This window comes from Malus domestica, chromosome 17 (genome assembly GCF_042453785.1).
Source record: "Malus domestica chromosome 17, GDT2T_hap1".
In the NCBI taxonomy this organism is placed as follows: Eukaryota; Viridiplantae; Streptophyta; class Magnoliopsida; order Rosales; family Rosaceae; genus Malus; species Malus domestica.
In genome coordinates, this window is record NC_091677.1 from 47,578 (window position 1) to 69,147 (window position 21,570).

Genomic DNA, 21,570 nt, shown 5'->3' on the forward strand with positions numbered 1-21,570 from the left:
TCCAGCTTTTGTAGTTCTCTCTCTCTCTCTCTCTCTCTCTATTATTTTCTTAGCATTTATCCTATTGATGCAATGGGTCATTTTCTGGAATTTGAGTGATGTGGCAAAGATCAGAGCTTTCAATTTTTTAATTTGGGATTTTTGTTTTTACTATGAGAAATTAGGGTTCTTGATGCAATACCTGGAGGGAATCTTCAAGTGCGAGAGTTTTGGAGCAAATCTTTGAGGGGTGTGGTGAGTATTTTGCCTCCGTTTTGGGAAATCAGGTTTTGGGAAAAGTTAAAAAATCTCGATGCTAATAACGGCAGCGTTGTCGCCGTCGAGGTCGAAAATGAAGTTGGGGGATGATACGTGCAATGACGTCGATTTTATTGTGGATGTGCATCGTGCAATTAACTGTGTTGGAGGATACGTGGGTGCCTAGATTCTTGTAATCCTTTAAAATTTTGTATTTTACAAACCCTTGATTTGAACCTAGATTCTGGAATCCCTTTAAAAATCATATATTTCCAGTGACATGCACACAATATGCACATGATATGCTCACATATCTGAGCCAACCTAAAAACTCAAAGCTCACAGCTCTCTCTTCGAAATCAGAAAAATGACGTCATCACTTGTGAGTTTTTACAATTTATGTGTGAGTATTTTTTTCATTTCAGTTTTGTGCATAGTGCGCATAGCTTGTACGTGACCGGTTTATCCTATTTCAGTTATAAGATTAAGAAAATAAGTCATTTTTGGACCCAATAAACCTATTTCTACACCCATTAAATTTTTGTTAAATTTTATATTCCAATTATGCCTTAAACAAAAGATGGGTGTAGAAAGATAGTATCAACTGGGGAATGGGTGGGTCGAAATGGCCCTGAGAGCCACAATTGGCGGTTGGGTGGGTTGCCGGAATTCAGAAAAGGGATCGCCGGAATTCCGGTGAGACATATTCTGTGCTATTAAAAGCAGACCAAGACCCTTCAAGAAACTATTGGATCACAACAAATGTGGTTAGCTGGAACGCCACCACGCCACCCGGTTTGGGCATTTTCAATTACTACCCAAACCATCCCAGGAGATCTCCTCCATCAGTACCACCAGCAGGCCCTGCATGGGACAACGTTCGCGCTCGACTGGATCAAAGTCTTGCCTATAAGGCACACCAAGGCTTCATCCACGCACCTCCCGCAACCTCAGACAGAGTCATTGTGCTTCTCAACACACAAAACACCATCAACGGCTTTGTCCGGTGGTCGGTGAACCCACCCAGCCGCCAATTGTGGCTCTCAGGGCCATTTCGACCCACCCATTCCCCAGTTGATACTATCTTTCTACACCCATCTTTTTTTTAGGGCATAATTGGAATATAAAATTTAACAAAAAATTAATGGGTGTAGAAATAGGTTTATTGGGTCCAAATACAATTTCCCTAGGTTTTGTTTATCAGCACTCTTCAAATATGAGACTTGTTTCAACTAAATGGACTCAAATACCACTAATTTTTAATAGAGTAATACTATCGAGATTAAATTTATAAACAAAATTTACAAACTAAATAATTTGTCACTAATAGAAATGAGCGCGTTTATCAACATTAAAGTAATAATCTAATCATCAACTTTCATATCGTTGAATTTATAAAATTTTATTTACAAATTTAATCTCGTTAGCATTACGCGTTTTAATAATGGGTAATTGCAGTAAAGATCAAGTCAATTCAGCTGCACACGTGTACACTAAAGATCGAACTAGTGGGCAGAAGCTCTAACAAGTTGTTTGGAATTTCATTATCGACGACAGATGAAAATTGGCCCACTAAGAGAATGAGGCTCAGGCCCAAAGGCCTAACGTCCAACATTATATTAGTAGAATATGAATATTCACGTGAGAGGGCTGAGGGCTGAGGGCAGGGGAAGATGTGATGATGGAAGGAGAATTATGAAAAGGAATAGGAATACGAGTAGTTGGGGGAGGAAGAGTAGAAAGAGAGGGGGACACAAAACACAAAGCTTCAAACGACAGCCATTCGTTGAATGATAGGCTCTATCCATAATCTCATCCTCTCCTCTCCACTCTTTAAGTCCTCTTGGTTTAATTTCAGTCATTCCCTTCCAACGACACATTACACTAGTACCTCATCTCATCATCTTAGTTTTATCTCAATCATTTATTCAAATGAATATATAACGACCTTGTGATTTTTGTGACTGTCTTCCTTCCTTCCTCCCTTACCACTGCTTAGCTATATCCTCCCTCCCACCCACCCTGCCCTGAGCTAGTTATTAGTGCATAGCTAGCACTGCTCCGCTCCAAGAATGGCTTCGGCTATTCTTTCTGTGGCCAAACCATCTCTTCAGGTTCATATATGCAGCTTCCTTCTCGTTTTCTTGCCTCAATCACTTTATGCTTCTTAATTTGCTCGCTCAGACCTGTACGGATATTGCATTGTGTGCTAGATATACACTTTTTATATACATATACATGCACACAGACGCAAGAGTAATAGGCCAGCTGATTACTTAAACTAATTAAGCGCACATGTAGAGTACCGTACGTTAATTAGTTAAACTGATCATTAATTAATTATAGCTAGCTAGTGTTTGTTTAATTTGTGTTCTATATGTGTGTGTGTGAGTGTGTGTGTGTATACGATGCCCAAAATGATTAAATCGATTAATTTGCAGGCCAATGGAAAGGGATTTGCAGAATTCTCAGGTCTCCGTACCTCATTAGCTTGCCTTCCTTTCGGAAGGAAGACCTCAGACGATTTATTCTCAGTCATTGCCTTCCAGACCTCTGCTGTGAGTATTACTACTACTACTTTGATTTATTTCTTCTTGTCTTTAATGTCTTACTGTCCATGTCTTTTCCTATGTACATACGTGCTAGTGTCAGTAAATAACGTTTCAATGATCATCAATCAATCATAACATTTAAGGAATACCAATTGTGGTTATCAAATCTCATAATTAAACAACCAGGGAGTTAAGTTTAATAAACACCGTGGTTTATATACAAGGAATATTAGTATATGCATACGGCTAGCGTACGTGCTTATGATTTCAAAAAGATGTGTGATATCCACACACTTCATTTTACTTCTCACACACCTTTTTAATTTTCAGCCGTCGGATCGGATGAATTGAAAAAGATCAACGGACAGAAATTATCAAAAGATGTGTGAGAAGTAAAATGGGGTGTGTGGATAGCACACCCTTTTCAAAAATGGTGTGTCAATGAGTCCAAGCAGGTTGCGCATCGACCATCAAACAATGGGTAAATGCAACTACTGTTACTATTACGTGTGAACCCCATTTTCCAAAAGTGACTCATTTCTTTATTGGTAACTACCTCTCCCAAATCCAAATGCAGCCTGCGAATGTGAGTTTGTGTTTTTTTTTTGGGTCTATCTATTGTGTTGTGTTAGTTTGTGTTTTTTTCTTCATTTTATCTATTGTGTGCATATGCTGTCTCATACTATTTTAATTTCTTTTAGTTCTTCATTTTATTTATAAAATCAAAATTTTATTTTATAAATTATACAATTAGACTGCTTTACCCCTTTTACATGAACTGTTTTCGTTTTAAGTGGGGGCATAATTGCTCACTTTGAAAAACAAAGGGGAGAATAAGAATTGTTGTTATCGGGGCATAAGATCGAGTTTAAAACGTATGTTTGTAAATGTGGCGGTGTAATATGTATTTTGTAAATTTTAATTTTGGGAAGTTGGGAAGCAACGGAGTATACAAAAAAGGAGTAACGGAGGCGAAGCTAAAGGTGGCTATAAATGGGTTTGGAAGAATTGGAAGGAACTTCTTGAGGTGCTGGCATGGACGCAAGGACTCCCCTCTTGATGTCATTGCCATCAACGACACTGGAGGCGTCAAGCAGGCATCCCACCTCCTCAAGTATGACTCTACCCTCGGTATCTTTGATGCTGATGTCAAGCCCGTTGGGGATAATGGCCTCTCCGTTGATGGCAAGATTGTCAAGGTCGTGTCTAGCCGCAACCCACTAGACCTGCCCTGGAAGTGAGTTGGCTTAATGAGTTATAGCTTTATTAGTGAATACACACACCTGCATCGACGTGTACATGCATATACATATGATCGATCATGTACTAATTAATTTGTCAATGGCTGCATGACAGGGATTTGGAGATCGATCTGGTGATTGAAGGGACTGGTGTTTTTGTCGATAGGGATGGCGCGGGCAAGCACCTCCTGGCAGGGGCCAAGAAGGTACTTATTACTGCCCCTGGAAAGGGTGACATCCCCACCTATGTGGTCGGAGTCAATGCTGACGCTTACAACCCCGATGAAACCATTATTAGCAATGCTTCTTGCACCACCAACTGCCTTGCCCCCTTCGTCAAGGTCCTTGACCAGAAATTTGGTAATTACATCTTTCTCATCCTTACTTGTATATTTTCTTTTTTTCACCAGATTCCTTCATTACCAAATTTGTTTACCAATGTTGTGTGTACCTAGTACGTAGTACATACGCACACATGTCAGTTTCTTACAAGGATATTATTTTATACTGCAGGCATCATCAAGGGTACCATGACTACCACGCATTCCTACACTGGTGACCAGAGGCTACTTGATGCCAGCCACCGCGACCTAAGGCGTGCACGGGCTGCTGCTCTCAACATTGTTCCCACCTCCACAGGTGCAGCAAAGGCCGTGGCCCTAGTTCTTCCAAGTCTGAAGGGCAAGCTAAATGGCATTGCCCTGCGTGTGCCCACCCCAAACGTGTCGGTGGTGGACCTTGTTGTCCAAGTCACTAAGAAGACCTTTGCAGAAGAGGTAAACGCTGCTTTCAGAGACAGCGCCGAGAAGGAGCTCGCAGGTATCCTTTCTGTTTGTGACGAGCCCCTTGTCTCAGTCGATTTTAGGTGCACAGATGTCTCCTCCACAGTCGACTCCTCATTGACAATGGTAATGGGCGATGACATGGTCAAGGTCATTGCTTGGTACGACAACGAGTGGGGTTACTCCCAAAGGGTTGTTGATTTGGCTGACATTGTCGCCAACAACTGGAAGTGATCATCCTTTCAAAATTCAAATTAGCTACTCCTACTCCTATTCTCCTCGTCATTCCTGGCGGCCGGATCCATGTTTTTTGTTTTTCCCTAACCATTATGTGTTTATAATTTATACTTTTATTCTTCTTTTCAGATTAACGATGAGAATATTGTTGAAACCAATTTCTCCTTCTTTTCATTATGCAAGATGAGTCTTGATGTATGTAGAGATCAAGGTGAACAAGTCGTTTAAACTTTGAAGCGTGTGTTGTTGATTCCTTTATTATTATATTTTTATTATATACATTACATATATCCATTGCTATTTTTGGCTTCGAATTTTTTTTATTCTGGGGCTACACGTATAACAATTGCTGTAGTACACTCGCACTAATATTTGAAACTAAATGATTAAGCTACACCAAAATTAAAAGCAACGCTAATCATCTATGTTAAGCTTGTTTTACCAATTCCTTTTCAGTGCTTCATATCAAATTAACGTGGTCTCATATGGTTTGCGTGATGATTTGCTTGGAAATGCAACTCCAATTAATGTCCATTCCCAAGGGATTGTAACGAAACCCTCATTCCTGTGTTAGAAATGCTGGGAAATGAGAATTAGAAACTTTATGAGCTTGTTTACTCACAAGGAATGACTATCATTCTCATTCATGTCATATCATACGTTAACAACCAATAAATGGAAAGAAAAAAGAATTAGGTATAAGAATAAGATAGCTAGGAAATTATTCGTCTCATATCCATTCCTTCCCCGTGCCAATTTCATGTATGGTTTATACAGTAATAGGAATCAACATTCCAATAATAGCTTCATACAAAATTGAAATATAGAGGAGGTGGGGATATGTGACTACGTGGGGGAACCGCCAAATAATCCATACAGCTCATTATTACCGTGGCCAAGGTGACCCAACAAAACAACTGGCGAAAAAATATATAATAAAATTCATCTTAGTAATTTCACATCGATAATCGATAAATACCTTAAAACTAAAAGGAACGATCCATCCGTCTCTGGTCTTACAAAAGAATTGAGCAATTCAAATAATACAATCTTGAAACACTCAACCATCCAGCACAGCCGTAATCGTCAAAACTCTAGTGTTGTATATACATAAGCATGCAACGGTGTAACTGAATTAAATTGTAAACTCGAAAAAACAATGAAAAAGGCAACATCTAGAGAACTTATGCACAGTACTAAAATCTTTGAACATCCCGAGTTCTAGATGCCTAGAACAACCAGTGTTTCCTCCTTGGTTTCTGTTGAATTGGAGCGTCTGCAAAAAAGACACCCAACTAAGATATTAACCAAACTCTCTCCTTGTACTGCAGTTTACACCTATAAAATGAGCCTCTTTCTGATGTAAATCAAATAAAAACACAGAAAAGAAACAAAAGAAAGACACCTCGGGTTTCATATAATGAATTGTAATGAACCTCGGACCAAAAACTCAGCCACAACTCTGCATTGTTTAGAAGGAAAAATAAGAATGTTAGAATCTGAAATTGTCCTATAGCATTTTACAAGACTATTTTTCATCTAAATCTACAACTACGAGACTAGAGGATCTCCTTTATTTATTTATTTATTTTTTTTCATTTCAATGAGCATAAAGGAGCAAAGGTACTTCCATCTTACCACATTTTGGTGGCTGGTACTGAGGCATAATTTCAATATAGCAAGAATCTCTGAATGATGTCAAAAGGCAAATCTTTGCTGAAAACTGCATCCAACCAAGATTACGAAACATCATAAACTACAAGAGAAGATATTGCATAAACACTATGCCAACAAGAAACTTTCCAAGTTGTGAGCACTGGTCTACGTTTTTTTTTTTTTTTATTTCTACAAAAAAATAAATTATGTACTAATATTTGAACTATTGCATCATTTTTCATTTTTTTTTTTTTTTTTTTTTTGTGCAACTAAAGATTCAATATCAAGTTCCATTTCAAGCTCATGAAGAAATATTTCCAGTTAAACTGAAAAAGTCTTGATGCCATCATCAATAAGTATATTAATAAAGCTAAGATAAATAACCAATGAGTACAAATCAACCACAATGAAAATACGAGAAAATAATGAAAATAAGAATGATATGCCGACTACTAATCTACAGAGAGAAATTCAGATCCATTGGGACAAATGTAAAAGACCTTGTCAGCTGCTGCTTGTAAGGTAACATGATCTCCCCATTCACCAGATCTGCATCATGTGGAAATTAAAAGTGAATACAAACCTGCTGTACCGAAAAACAGATGAAACTAAGCCAGAATTCATGTATGCAGACAGAAGCTTGTTGATCAAATAACCGAACTAATGACCCTAAAAAATTTGACATACTTTGCCATTTTCTTGTGATAGCGCTTGTACTTCATAGGGACATAGCCTTCATACAAAGAACGATAGTCTTTGAGCTGGAAACAGGAAAAGTAGTGCACGACAAGCATACTCAAATTCGGCATCCACTTTTTTGTTCCCCTTTAAACTAATCAAAGAACTGGTAAAATAATGTTGAAAATGAGACAATGTGGCACTGAAAGGTCACTATAGATTCTGGTCATGATAATTATGCTTTGTAGAGAGAAAGGACACAGGTAGCAGTAGTTGTGAGAGCAAAGAAAAGTCGCTTTGGCATTATACCACCCAATGGTTACAGGAGTGGTAAAGGTGGTGACTGCGGAGGTGACAATATGGTGGATGGAGGTTTACTTTAATCAAAATATGGCGATGGCCAGCAGTGGTAGCAGTTTCCATTATCTCCTTAATTGATCCTTCATTTCATACCAATGGATCTCCGGTCCATTTTCTAGCCATCTAAAATTTTGTTCCTGCTATAGCAATTGGTTACTTCATATACACTCTACCTGCTTCACAATCTCTTTTCGAACATGTTTGTGATACTCTGGAGATTTGTACATCTGGTCTGAAAGTGCACGAAACTGCAAAACAATAAGAAAAGAAATCAATTTAACTTAAAAATGACATACCTATTATTTTGGATTTTCAGTATTGCAGATACCTGACAATTTCCATCACCAGAAACCTTTACTTCATATAAACTATGGACATGTAACCTGCAAGGAAGTAATAAGAAATTCACTAAACTATCAGCCAAGAAGAAGTTAAACAGAAGTGTGGAGAATACAAAACAGATATTTACTTCTAGTCCGCCAATATGCTGAGTACAGAGTTGCATCACACTCAATGCCTAAATGAGATTAGAAATAAATTTATCTACAAACTAACATGTTGTTATAGATTAAAGTATTGTAATACAAGCATAATTTGAGTACAAACATCAACCCACACCCAAGGGTAAACTACCTCTCCTATTAATAATACCAACAGGTCCAACACCCCAACAAACATGGTAATAAAATACATCATTTTCAGGACTGTATGTGGTTTTCTATGAGTTGCAAAAATGAATATCCAAAGTGAGGTTTGCCAATACCTTCAGCCATTTCCAAGTGCGAGCTTACGTGGTTTTTTTTTTTTCCTTTGATACAAGAAGAAAGGGGAAGAAGATTGATACAAGAAGTTATCTTAATTCCTTTTAGGAAAGTAGTCAACCACAAAATAACCAGTCCATATTTCTATTCTGAAGCGTAAACATACCTCTGGAGAAGGCATTGGTGATCCAAACCAGCATCACTTATATTGGGGATGTAGGAATTTACCCGTGGAACATGCTGGAATTTTGCAAAAGATATCATAATATCAGATATAAAGGTATGAATGAAAGGAGTGAATTGAGGGGGGAGAAAGGAAATTTTCAATACAGGAACAGGTGCCAGGTTGGAAAGGCGTCTAGCAACTGAACCATCTAACTTAGCATACTCTTCTGATAGATGGTACAACAGCAATCATGCAGTCATCCTCAACATCCTGATGGCCGCTCAAGGAAGTTAAGCTAGAACATTTGTCAACACTGTGAGTCCCGTTCATCATAAACTATAGTCTGTTTCAAATTCTTCACACTGAAAACAAGTACCAGAATGAGCTTATAAGCTGAGTAGCCTAGTTTGAAAAGCTAACAAGAGTTTACAACCTTCCAACAAAAGTGAATTCACAACCAATAAACAAAGATATGGCATATTTCTTAATTGTGGGTAAGATTGGTCTTATACAATTGCAATATATAAATGTAAAGCTATGCTAGGCTTGCCGAAATGTGCACTGTCAATTAGTATCGGGTAAGATTGTTCTTAAAAGTTTGTTTGAGTGATGGCAATTAAGAGTAGTAAGACATGGCTGAATGTGGGTCTTTTCTTTTCCTTATCCTCATCATTAATAATGTCCAAGTGCAATAAAAGAATGAACTGAATAAATCATGCCATACAAACTCAAACATGGAAGATTCAGATTGGATACGAACAAACAAACAAACAAACAAACAAACACGATAGATATTTGGAAACTGAATATGAACCTGGAATTGGAATTGGAATTGGAAGGCGAAGAAACAAACAAACGATTCTTTTAATGCTCAACCGAAATATCAAATCAATTCAATGGAAAACAGAAAGAAAAACAAGTTAGAATCTTGAATGATTCCTCCATCTTGACATTCCGCTGTATTTTCTTCTTTTTATTAAATTAATAAAATTATACCGCGCGCGTAGGTTCGTTAGTTAGATTTTCAAGCACCGGATACCAGGTACGGGGCATCCCCACCCTGATTCGCGATATTTTATATTTCCATTTTGTCCTCCGAATTTTGACTTACATCACTTGGTCCCTCAGAATTTCAAGACGTTCCATTTTCTGTTGCTTATTTCCGTATGTATTCATTTCCAGTAGGGTGGGCACTTGGAATCGAAAATCGAAACTTAAACACGAATCAAATTGAACCGAACCGAACGGTTCGGTTTTGCAGTTTTAAAACGGTTGCAGTTTCGAAACCAAACCGTAGTTAGGAAAACGGTTTGGTTTCGGTTTTGGGTTTTCAAAACCAAATCGAAACCGAAACCGCACCATATAGTAAATGTCATGTTTTAATTGATTCTTTATTAGAGTCCATACATTTATAGTATAGACTCAACTACACAGTGTATGCCATAGTCCGGCGGCAATGTTTTTCACTTTAGTTTCTGACAATGATTTCACATAACTTGGTCTTAGCTGATCTATTGTATTCCCTTACCCGCACTGGATCAAAATGGGAAAAGAAGAGAAATGCAGCAGGTAAATAACAAGAACGAGAAAAGGAAAATGCGGTTCTAATTGAAAATCTAATCAGTAGTACTCCTAATTATCAAAGTATACAAGAAGAGCAATCAATTCTCTCAATTCCGCTCAAAGAGCATAAGACCTTGACTAGCATAGCTAGCTCACCTGTAAAGGCAAGCCCCGCTTTAGCATAAGACCTTGTGCTCGTCCTAAACAACCAGCACAAATCTGTAAAAGCAAGCCCCCTTTAGCTACCAGTTTTGGAATATGGTTGCTACCGTGACTGGAGAAAAAAAGCACTCAACATTTTCCCTTCCTTCTCGGACCAAAATCAGAAGAACCAAAAACCCAAGGAGAAAAAAGAAAAAAATTCTCAAAAACCGAACCGAAACCGTTTGAAACCGCACCAAACTGCACCGCGTCCACGCCTAATTTCCAGCCATTTTTTTTTTTAACTAAATGATGTGTCATCAATAAGAGATAAACACATGAACCAACACTTAATAATCCAATTATCTATAATCACATCATTTAGTTTGCAAATTTAATTTTCAAAATTTGATTTCCTTAGGATTACTCTTTTTGCCAAATCCACCTATCACCGTCTCCTAGCAAGACCCTGTCTCAATTGAGGTTGTTTGTTTGATGTTAAGGATTGAATTGAATATCAACGAAAAAATTGAATGGCAACCAACGAATGCTAATATTGTCGTAGAAGATAAATTAGTCAACATTTCAAAGCCATTATCCATTTCAATCCAATCTTAGACACCAGGACCTTGGATCGAGCTTGAACGAGATCAAATTTAATTCGTTTCAGTTCAATTTGAAGGCACGAGATGACAATAGTTGTTGTAAACAGCCTATCTACAAACTCAAATCACATGTATTCGCAGCCAAATTTCACACACACACATCTCCATTGCAAGTGCAAACAGCTGCTTGGCTGTAAAGCCTGAAATCCGCAAACTATCCCTGCTAATCGTATTATAATCCATAACCACCCAGCAAAATCTTGTATTAGCAAGAATGACATTGCAGCGTTACTCTGTTTTGGTAAATGTATCTAACTTAACCAATTCCCTGAATCCAGAGTAATATGGAATAGAACAATACGAAATTTCATCAATCATGCTTTCTCTTTCTCTGGCCTCCGCCAATGGAGTATGGGCGTGCCATATACCGTGAATTAACAAGCTCCCGAGGTATAGCTGCACCAGAAGATCTCAAAACTTCAACTAATTCTGGAAACAAGTTCTTATTCTCCTCACTCACAAATACAATTGCTGTACCCTCTTCTCCCAATCTAGATGCTCTACCAATCTGATGGACATACTCCTTAACGGAGTTGGGCATGTCAAACACAATAACCTGTCTCACACTCAGGAGATCAACCCCACGGCCTAAAATCCCAGTGGCTACAATAACAGGAACCTCACCCATTAAGAAAGAGCTCATGATATCTCTCCTCTCTTTCATGGATTTCTCCCCATGGATCGACAAAGCTTTCACCCCAGTGGTGACTGTAATTGCACTAGATAGGAGATCTGCCCCAAGTCTTGATCCCACATAAACCACCACAGGCGGCATAAAATGCTGCTTGCTCATCAATATGTCAAAAAGCTTTTGCTTTTTTTGCTTTGACTCAACCCAGATGGGTAGTTGCTTCACAGCCTTATTTGGCCTGTTGGGATTGCCAACAAAGACTACGGCAACATCTTTTGCCATACAGCTTGCCATCTTCTCTATATCTGGGGAGACTGTTGCAGAATACAGTAAAACCTGGGGTTGCGATAAAGCCCTAAATATCTGCATTACCTGATCCCGGAAGCCCCTTTGAAGCATGCAGTCCACTTCATCAAGTGCGAAAATCCTTACATCATCCAGTTCTATATCATTCTTCGTTAAAAGATCTATCAGCCTGCCCGGAGTTCCCACAATGAGCTCCACTCCTTGCTGAAGGCGGTGAAGTTGTCTGGCCATTGCATCACCACCAACCACGAGTGCTGTTTTAAAAGGCAAACCCCTTCCGAGCAACTTAGCCTGCTCCTCAACTTGTATGCAGAGCTCTCTGGTTGGTGTTAGAACCATTGCTAATGGCCTCTTTTGGTCTGTGGACTGCTGAAAGCGAAGGTTTGCACAAAGAGAAACAATTGGAACCAAAAAGGAAGCAGTTTTACCAGAGCCCGTCTCAGCAGAAACAAGCAAACTTTTGCCACTCAAAGCAGCTGGGATTGCTTGCATCTGGACTGGTGTAGGCAGTTCAAAGCCTGCAGCCTCTATATTTTGGAGGAGCTTTTGAGGACAATTACACGAAGAGAATGACAAGATTGGTGTTGGAACTAAGTCTCCCTTCACATGAATTCCAAGTCTTGTTCTAAGCAAATCAGTGTGGTCGGCAGATAAGAATTGAGATCGGGATTGAGCACCAGAATCTCTAACATAAAAGCACTCATCAGTAGCGGGTAATGTTTTGGGAGGTGGGAGGTTGAGTGGCAAATGGGGGACGACCACTTTACATAAGAGAGTTTGTTTGCATTCCAAACTGCAAATGTCATCGTCTGTCTGATGGCATATGTACTCACCATAACGGTTACATATAACACATTTAGGCTCCCCTGGAAGAGCTTCTCTTTGGTCTCTGGACCTTTCTTTCACTTTATCATCTGCAGGCAAGCATCAGAGGGAGAATGGAAACCATGAATATGCATAAGTTGGGTTGGGAGAACGGATTATGATCTTGTATTACTTATTTTAATTTATCATTTGCGGGCAAGCACCAGAGAGACTGACTGGCTGACTTTCGAAATAAGTTAAAAAATCAAGTAATGATTGGAATGGGAACAAAAATAATTACGATTTCATTGCAATTTGAAATAGCAGTACCTTGAATGCCAACGACTGAAGTATTGCTGCATCGGTCATCATTCTTTCTGTGTTCCATTGTATTTGAACAATCACATCACATCACATGGGCACTGCAAACAAACAAACACCAACCAAATATTGCAATTGCAAAAGAATTCTAGAATAATATCAGACACAGTGATGCACAGCAGCCAAAAACTCTCCTCAACGACGACATTGAGAAGTGAAACCAAAAGATGAGGAGCATCGGAGCATCGGAGCATCAGACCATCCCCAATTTTAGTCGATTCCGACATAACCCAATCACAACAGATTACATACCTTGGAATTAGAATTGGTATTGGTATTCGAATAGCCACCAGCCACCAGCCACCAGCCGTCTCCGTCTTTTGTAAAACGGATTCTGAATTCGGAACAATTTTATCAACTACGGTCTCTCTGTTTGAGACTGCCAAGTCTTACTTATGAATATAGAGGCCCAACTGGTAGATATGTCTAAGCCCAGGCCTATTTCTGTGTAATTGTTTTCTTTTGGGCTTCGGCCCTCCTCAACAATTTAAATTACATTTTTCACTCAACGATTTAAATCACTTTTAAAAGGAAAAGTTGTAAAGTGCTTGTAGCATGAGTGGTTAAGAGTGTTTAATTCTCATTTTTCACTTTAAAGTATTACCATTATATCAATTTGTAACTTTGGTTTGATTGATTGTATGATAATTCATAAATTGATGAAGTGGTAAGCTCAAGACACTTAAATGGGCTAAGCCGCATTTGCACCACATTAACAAATTAGAAGCATAACCCATTTTGAAATTCACCACAAACGATGTTCAGGAAGGGAAACGACTAAATTAGCCAAAATCTCATCCTACATCATTTTTAGTGATTAAGGGCTTCCAAGGAAGAGAGTTCAGAAAGGAAACGATATGTTAGACTTTCATGTCATTAAATTAGTATTCTCATGCCAAAATTTGGATAAAATTATCATAAACTAGAATAGAAAATTAGAGCAATGATCTTTGAACTTTGATCAAATTAGAGCTTTGGTTTATGAACTTAAAATCCGTAATTTATGATCCCTAAAATTGTCATAATATGGAGCAATAATCCTTTTATCTTGATAACTCTGTTAGAACTTATGTCTCTTATTTGCCATTTTAAACTTATTTTGCATTAAAGTTTAATGTTGTTACCCAAAAGAATTATTACTCAATATTGTAACAAGTTCAGAGACCCGTAATACTCAAGGAACAAAGTTTCATTGAGTCAAATCCAAAAACAAATGCCCCAAATTTCTTTAAACTAAAAAGGTGGGTTAAAATTCTATAGAGAGTAAGCCCTCTGTATTGACTATATTTGGGTTGAATCTCAGTTTTCCAATACCTTACACTACAAAAAAAAAATTAATTCTTTGGTAAAGTTTCCGCCGGGATAAAACTGAATTTTGCCGCAATAAATAACTTTTTCCGACAAATGTCATTTTGTCGGGAGAAGTTTTGTTGTGAAAACAAGTTGTTATTATTATTATTATTATTATTATTATTTTAATTAGGTTCACATCCCTTATTTTCATATTACATTTAAACCTTATTACCTTTTTATTTTAGATTAACGTCATTTGACTGATTCCATGTCATCATTTTAGCATTTAAAATGTTACACATCATCATAAATGAAATCTCATCCCTTTATGCATTTAAGGCAAAATAAACTATATGAGTAAGTTTAAAACAAGGAAAATCCATTTGAACTCCTCCATTCTTCTTCTTCCCTTATGCACATCCGGAATCTACAACACCCCAAACCCAATTTTCTCCATTTTTTTCTCCATTTCTGAATTGATCCAATGCATATATGTTGAATTGTGATTAAAATACAAATTAGCATCAATAATTTTATCGGCTTTTGAGATTTGTGTGGCATAGGCAAGGCAACGCAAGCATCGCTTTCTCAAAGAATTTGGTTGATTCAAACATGCAGAGACTGTAGAGTGAGCGGGCTATGTGAAATTTGTACCATTCTGAAGTCATCTTCTTTTGTTCTTTATATTTTTTTCTTTTCCTTTTATTATTATATATTAGTCTTGATTATTCAATGTCTGGTTGGCTACACTTATATCCATGGGTACATTTTTAATCTACATGTTTCGTTCTAATATATCTATTGCTATAATATGTTTTGGTTTGTTCAAATTTGTTTTACATAAATATATGGATACTATTGTGGCCTATATTTAACTGACAGGGGAAGGGGGGCTAGCGGCATAGAGAGAGATGTGTTTGTAGGGTTGTGTAGAGGATGTGTTATCCCCCTACGCAATGTCTTTATTTATAGTGGGGTGTGATATCCACACACCCCATTTTACTTCTCACACACCTTTTTAATTTTTGGCCGTCGAATCGGATGAATTGAAGAAGATCAACTGACAAAAATTATCAAGGGGTGTGTGAGAAGTAAAATGGGGTATGTGGATAGCAAACCCCTTTATAGTAATAAGAGGAAGAAGAAATCACTCTCCTCCAAGGAATACAAGTTCTAACATGGAAGAATAACTAGAATCAAATCTAATTTAGGATTTACACAATCACACTTAAATAAGAAGTTTATAACAGGTAAAAAGTTTTTGGAGAATATTATGTAAAATGGTTTTTAAGGTTGCTGCATTTTATGTACCCACATAATCATGCCTATAAAACAATGGTAGGATGTACCTTCTTTTCCTTGAGTTTTTAAATGTACCCATGGGTGTTCTTGTAAATTCGGTATGTACCCATATACTATTTATGTTATGGGTACATATATTATTTTTGGTCTAAGTTCGTGGGTACATTGCTTTTGTATGTATGAATTCATGGGGTGTATTATTTTCCTTAATACTACTCAATGAAATTCACAAAAATATGTGCATTGTGCATGAATTTTTATTGTAGAAATTGTTTTTATTTTAATTTTTAAGTCTCATAATTCGTGAGATTTGTACATATATATCCTATAAATTTTTGAATTTTTAAAATTTAAAATTTCTTTTAGACTTGATCGATTGATTGAATCTCATAATACTAGGATTTTGAATTACATAAAATCTTGGATTTAAATCCCTTAAATGTTGGACTGCAATTAATATTTTAAATTACAGTTTTCTATTTAAGATATCAAAAAGATGACATGGAAATATAGTAATACTAATACGCTGAGGTGTACAAAGTCAAAGGATTTTGATAAAAAAATAAAAAAAACAATAAGATTTCAATCTAACAATGTTGACTGTGTTAATATGTATGCAGATATATCAGAGAGAGAATTATCAAGAACTTAGTGAGAGAAAGTAAGCAGAGAGAGAGAGATGAATATCTGTATTATGTATTTCTTACTCATGAAGTCATTACATTTAGACTTATATAGCAGCTCAAATACATGTAACTAACTAACTAACTAAATGCACAATCTATTGACAAGTGTCATAATCCCACACACATATATATCCTAACAGCCCCCCACAATCTCAGGTTTGGATGAACCAAGCATGAGATTGGTACAATGAGACCGAAACAAAGGAGAACTAAGGCCTTTTGTAAGGATATCCGCAAACTGCTCCCTGGAAGAAACAAACTGAACCAGGAGACGATGTTGAGCAACCCTTTCACGCACAAAGTGAACATCTATCTCAATGTGCTTCGTACGCTGATGTTGAACAGGATTGAAGGACAAAGCTATGGCGGACAAATTATCACAAAAGAGAACTGGAGCTGTCGGAAGTGGGATGTGCAGAAACTGAAGAAGCTGTTGGAGCCAATCAAGTTCAGCGGAAGTGGAAGACATGGCCCGATATTCCGCCTCGGTAGAGGATCGTGACACGGTATGCTGCTTCTTAGATGACCAGGAAATGGGATTGCCACCTAAGAACACAACTAGGCCCGTTGTAGACCGTCGATCATTAGGGTCACCAGCCCAGTCTGCATCACTAAAAGCTTTTAACTGTAAGTCACTAGCAGAGTATGATATACCAAAGGTCATAGTACCCTTTAAGTATCGCAGTATTCGTTTGACTGCAGTATAGTGAGAAATCATAGGAGCCTGCATAAACTGACACACTTGATGAACAGAAAAAGCAATGTCCGGCCGGGTGAAAGTAAGATACTGCAATGCACCTACTATACTTCGATAAGCTGCCGGATTGTTGAAAGGAGAACCATCATCCTTGAGTAAGCGATTGTTAGGTAAGCAAGGTGTATCACACGGCTTGCAATCAACCATTTCTGCCTTCTGTAATAACTCCTGTATATACTTGGTCTGAGACAAGAAAAAACCTGGACCAATTCGATCAATTTGAATGCCAAGGAAGTAGTGCAGATTGCCCAGATCTTTAATATCAAATTCATGTGTAAGAGAGTCAATGACCTGTTGAATGATAGAAGAAGCACTGCCGGTGACAATTATGTCATCAACATAGAGTAGGAGAATGACAATCTCAGTACCAATGTGCTTAACAAACAGAGAAGAATCAGCATAAGTGGAAGTAAAACCAAGAGAAGGCAGAAAATTGGTGAACCGTTCATTCCATGCCCGAGGTGCCTGTTTCAAACCATATAAGGATTTGTGTAGTTTGCATACAAACTCAGGATGAGTGGGATCTTCAAACCCCGGAGGCTGAGCCATATATACCTCTTCGTGCAACAAGCCATGGAGGAAGGCATTTTTAACATCGAGCTGCCTTAATGACCAATTAAAATGGGCAGCCAAAGCTAATATTAAGCGAATAGTAGTAGGCTTGATTACGGGGCTAAACGTTTCCCCATAATCCAGGCCAGGTTCTTGACTAAAGCCCTTGGCTACCAGCCGAGCTTTATGCCGAGAAATAGAACCATCAGAGTTCTTCTTAAGCTTGAAAATCCATTTGCAGCCCACTAAGTTTTTCTGAAAAGGTAAAGGAACCAAACTCCAAGTGTCTTGAGTATGCAGGGCCTCAATTTCTTCTTGCATAGCGTTATACCAAACAGGGACCTTGAGGGCAGATTTATAAGTGGCAGGCTCACACAGAGACAAATCAACATAACCGGAAGCATTGAGAGAGCTGAGGAAAGCTTTCTTCTTCACAATACCATTCTTGCTCCGAGTTTGCATAGGATGCATATTTAAAGTAGCAATAGGCAACACCGGTTGTAGATGATTAGGACCAAACTCAGGATCCACAGGGAGTAAGGAGGAAGAGCTTGCTGAGACAGTAATGGACGGAGAAGATGAAGCATCTGTGGTATTCAAAGTAGAAGAGTCGAGGGTGGAAAGTGGTGGAGGAGGGATGATATACGGTATTGATGCAGCTACTAAGGGTAATGAAGGATGAATATCAGAAGTGACACACTTAGACTGAGCTAGTAATTGTTGATACGGAAATATGGATTCATCAAACACAACATGCCGAGATATAAAGATCCTCCCCTTCAAGACATCAAAACAAATAAAGCCTTTATATTTAGAGGCATACCCCAGAAAAACACACTGAGTTGTTTTAGGTTGTAATTTGGAAGTGTTATAGGGCTTTAGTAAAGGAAAACACGAACACCCAAAAACTCTAAGATGAGTAATCACAGGAGATGTACCAAAGAGTAACTCAAATGGAGACTTATGATTTAAAACTGGTGTAGGCATCCTATTGATTAAATAGGCAGCAGCTTGACAAGCAAAAGACCAAAACTGAGATGGAAGTTTAGCATATTGCAGCAGGGTAATAGTAGTTTCTATAAGATTCCTATGTTTTCTTTCGGCTAAGCCGTTTTGCTCAGGAGTGTATGGACAAGAAATTTGATGTACCATCCCTTTGGCTTTGAGAAAAGCTTGTAGTTTATGACTTATATACTCCCCCCCACCATCTGTTTGTAAACACTGAATGGTTGCAGAAAACTGAGCTTGAACAAAGGCATAAAATGAGACAAATGTATCAAAAAACTCTGATTTATTTATAAGTGGGAATACCCAACAGAATCTAGTACATTCATCAATGATAGTTACATAGAATTTGAAACCATCAATTGAATTACAGGGTGCAGGGCCCCAAAGATCACTGTGTACAACTTCAAAAGGTATTTGAGATTGATGAGTACTAGATTGAAAAGGCAATTTGGTAAACTTTCCTTCTAGACAACTATGACAGACTGAGGGTACATCATCCTTGGAACACCGAATATTAGCTTTATTGAGCATAGTAGACACAATATTATTGGTAGGGTGACCTAACCTACTATGCCAAAGAGATGAACTAATGAGCTGTCCCAGAAATGCAGAAACCTTGAATTTACTCGGGGAATAAGAACCAGGATGTTTGGCAAGGGATGAGATGGGATAAAGTCCATTACTGCATAGCCCTTTGTAGAGAATCCTCCCTGTGGCCTTGTCCTGAATCCAAAAACAGAACGCATCAAAAATCAACCAGCAGTTGTTATCAAGACAGATTCTATGCACTGATAATAAATTCTGAGACAATTTGGGCACATATAAAACAGAATTTAATTTGATAGGATGAACTGGTGTATGAATAACAGTGCTGCCAACATGAGATACTGTCAAACCTTCTCCATTAGCAGTGTGAATTGTCTCATTGGTTGGATATGGAGAGGCTAAAGACAGGTTACTGAGCTCAGTGGTCATGTGATTCGTAGCCCCAGAATCAGCAAGCCAAATTTGAGGGGAAGACTGAGATGAAGATGCCTGAGAAGAGGATGGAACCACTGTATGCATGGCTTGCATCGCAGGTTGAGAAGGGAACTGAGGTGCTGAAGGAGCATAGGAGTACTGAGCCATAGATGGGTGCTGTGGACCAATGTATGAAGGACCTTTATCATTGTAAAAACAAAACCAAGTTGTGTGGTTGTTCTTTCCACAAATCTGACAACTAGATTTATCCACTGTCTTGGAGTTACAAAATGGTGCAGTATGACCATATGCATTACACAACTGACAAAACACAGATTGAACAAAAGGCACAGTTGGAGATGGACCAAGAACACCAGATGTAGGAACATGATTCTGATTAAAGAACTGTGGTCTTGATGCAGGATACCGATACCCTGGATTGAACTTTCCTTTACCCTTCTGCCTGTTATTGGCAAACTGTCTGAAACCACCAGTATGACCATTAGATGAGCCATTAGAAGAACTATAGGGCACATGACCAGGTTGTGATTGAGTGTGATAAGACTTAGGTTCAGATATGGTATTGGTATTAGCAACCAAGGCAGACAAAAAACTGAGATGAAACATTGCTCTCCACAATTAGTTCTTCTGCGAGTAATTGAGACCTAAAGTCTTTAAGAGAAATGACACTTTCCCGTCCTCGAATAACACATCGAAAAGTATTGTACTCAAGAGGTAAACCATTAAGGGCCAAGATGACAATATCCTCATCAGCAAAGTAAACTCCAGCAGCAGACAAGTAATCTCGAGCCTCCTTAATGCGCTGCAAATATTTAGACACAGAATCTGAACCTTTCTTAATGGTTTGCAGATTCGATTTCATCTGAAAGATGCTGGTTCTTGAAACAGTAGAAAACTGTTCTTTCAACCGATTCCAAAGATCACAGGCACTAGAACTTCCAATAGCACAGGAAATGGCAGCAGGTGATAAAGTCGCAGTAATCAGTTGCATCAAGGCTCTATCATGCAGTTTCCAAACAACATATGCATCATTCTCAAGTTGAGAAGAAGAATTACCAGATACCATACCAGAGTCACTCGAATTAACAAGAAATCGAGGAGGACAGAGATTAGAACCATCAACAAACTGCATAATCCCATGACCTTCTAACAACAATTGCATTTGAAATTGCCAATTCAAGTAATTTGTATCATCAAGCTTAATATTCACAGATGTAGGAATTGTGGAAATAAGAGCAGTAATTGGAGATTGAAGAATCTGAAGTTGTGATGCAGTTACCATATTGGCAAAGTTCGAAGAACAACTTGTCACTGAGACACCAAAACAAACACCTGGTGTGCAGCAAATCTTCAACACAACGTCACAGATCCCAATTTGCAGCAAACCCTAGAAATGAAGAGAAGAAGAAGAGTGTACTCGTACAAAGAAAGAACACAATCACGAGCAGCAACGACGCCGAAACACGTAGAGAAGAAAACCGGCGAATGATATTATATCAATTTGGAGAAGCGGAAGAAATCAGAAGGATCGAACAGAGTAGCGTTAGCTGATCCGGCGATTGATACCATGTTAATATGTATGCAGATATATCAGAGAGAGAATTATCAAGAACTTAGTGAGAGAAAGTAAGCAGAGAGAGAGAGATGAATATCTGTATTATGTATTTCTTACTCATGAAGTCATTACATTTAGACTTATATAGCAGCTCAAATACATGTAACTAACTAACTAACTAAATGCACAATCTATTGACAAGTGTCATAATCCCACACACATATATATCCTAACAGACTGGAACCAAAATGACATTTTTTTTTTGTCAAACAATA

General features: G+C 38.1%; 2 protein-coding genes and 1 pseudogene across 2 annotated transcripts; 1 reads left to right on the forward strand and 2 right to left on the reverse strand.

Annotated features, from left to right (window-relative positions):
• Positions 1–1,879: 1,879 nt before the first annotated feature.
• On the forward strand, positions 1,880–5,349 carry LOC103425757 (glyceraldehyde-3-phosphate dehydrogenase A, chloroplastic). Its single transcript, XM_008363855.4, has 5 exons — positions 1,880–2,351; positions 2,679–2,795; positions 3,722–4,026; positions 4,146–4,390; positions 4,544–5,349. The coding sequence occupies exons 1-5, from the start codon at positions 2,310–2,312 to the stop codon at positions 5,044–5,046; spliced, it is 1,212 nt and encodes a 403-aa protein (XP_008362077.1). The 5' UTR covers positions 1,880–2,309; the 3' UTR covers positions 5,047–5,349.
• A 618-nt stretch (positions 5,350–5,967) lies between these two features.
• On the reverse strand, positions 5,968–9,235 carry LOC103425756 (OVARIAN TUMOR DOMAIN-containing deubiquitinating enzyme 12-like; annotated as a pseudogene).
• A 1,712-nt stretch (positions 9,236–10,947) lies between these two features.
• Positions 10,948–13,537, reverse strand: LOC103404120 (DEAD-box ATP-dependent RNA helicase 41). Its single transcript, XM_008342976.4, has 3 exons — positions 13,414–13,537; positions 13,111–13,202; positions 10,948–12,890 (listed from the first exon to the last, which is right to left on the reverse strand). The coding sequence occupies exons 2-3, from the start codon at positions 13,166–13,168 to the stop codon at positions 11,350–11,352; spliced, it is 1,599 nt and encodes a 532-aa protein (XP_008341198.1). The 5' UTR covers positions 13,169–13,202; positions 13,414–13,537; the 3' UTR covers positions 10,948–11,349.
• Positions 13,538–21,570: the final 8,033 nt, after the last annotated feature.

Coding starts and splice junctions, on each gene's coding strand:
- LOC103425757 (XM_008363855.4), top strand. CDS start 2,310: ATGGCTTCGGCTATTCTTTCTGTGGCCAAACCATCTCTTCAG. Junction 2,352..2,678: donor TGGCCAAACCATCTCTTCAG/GTTCATATATGC, acceptor ATTAATTTGCAG/GCCAATGGAAAGGGATTTGC. Junction 2,796..3,721: donor TTGCCTTCCAGACCTCTGCT/GTGAGTATTACT, acceptor AATTTTGGGAAG/TTGGGAAGCAACGGAGTATA.
- LOC103404120 (XM_008342976.4), bottom strand. CDS start 13,168: ATGGAACACAGAAAGAATGATGACCGATGCAGCAATACTTCAGTCGTT. Junction 12,891..13,110: donor TTCAGTCGTTGGCATTCAAG/GTACTGCTATTT, acceptor GCTTGCCTGCAG/ATGATAAAGTGAAAGAAAGG.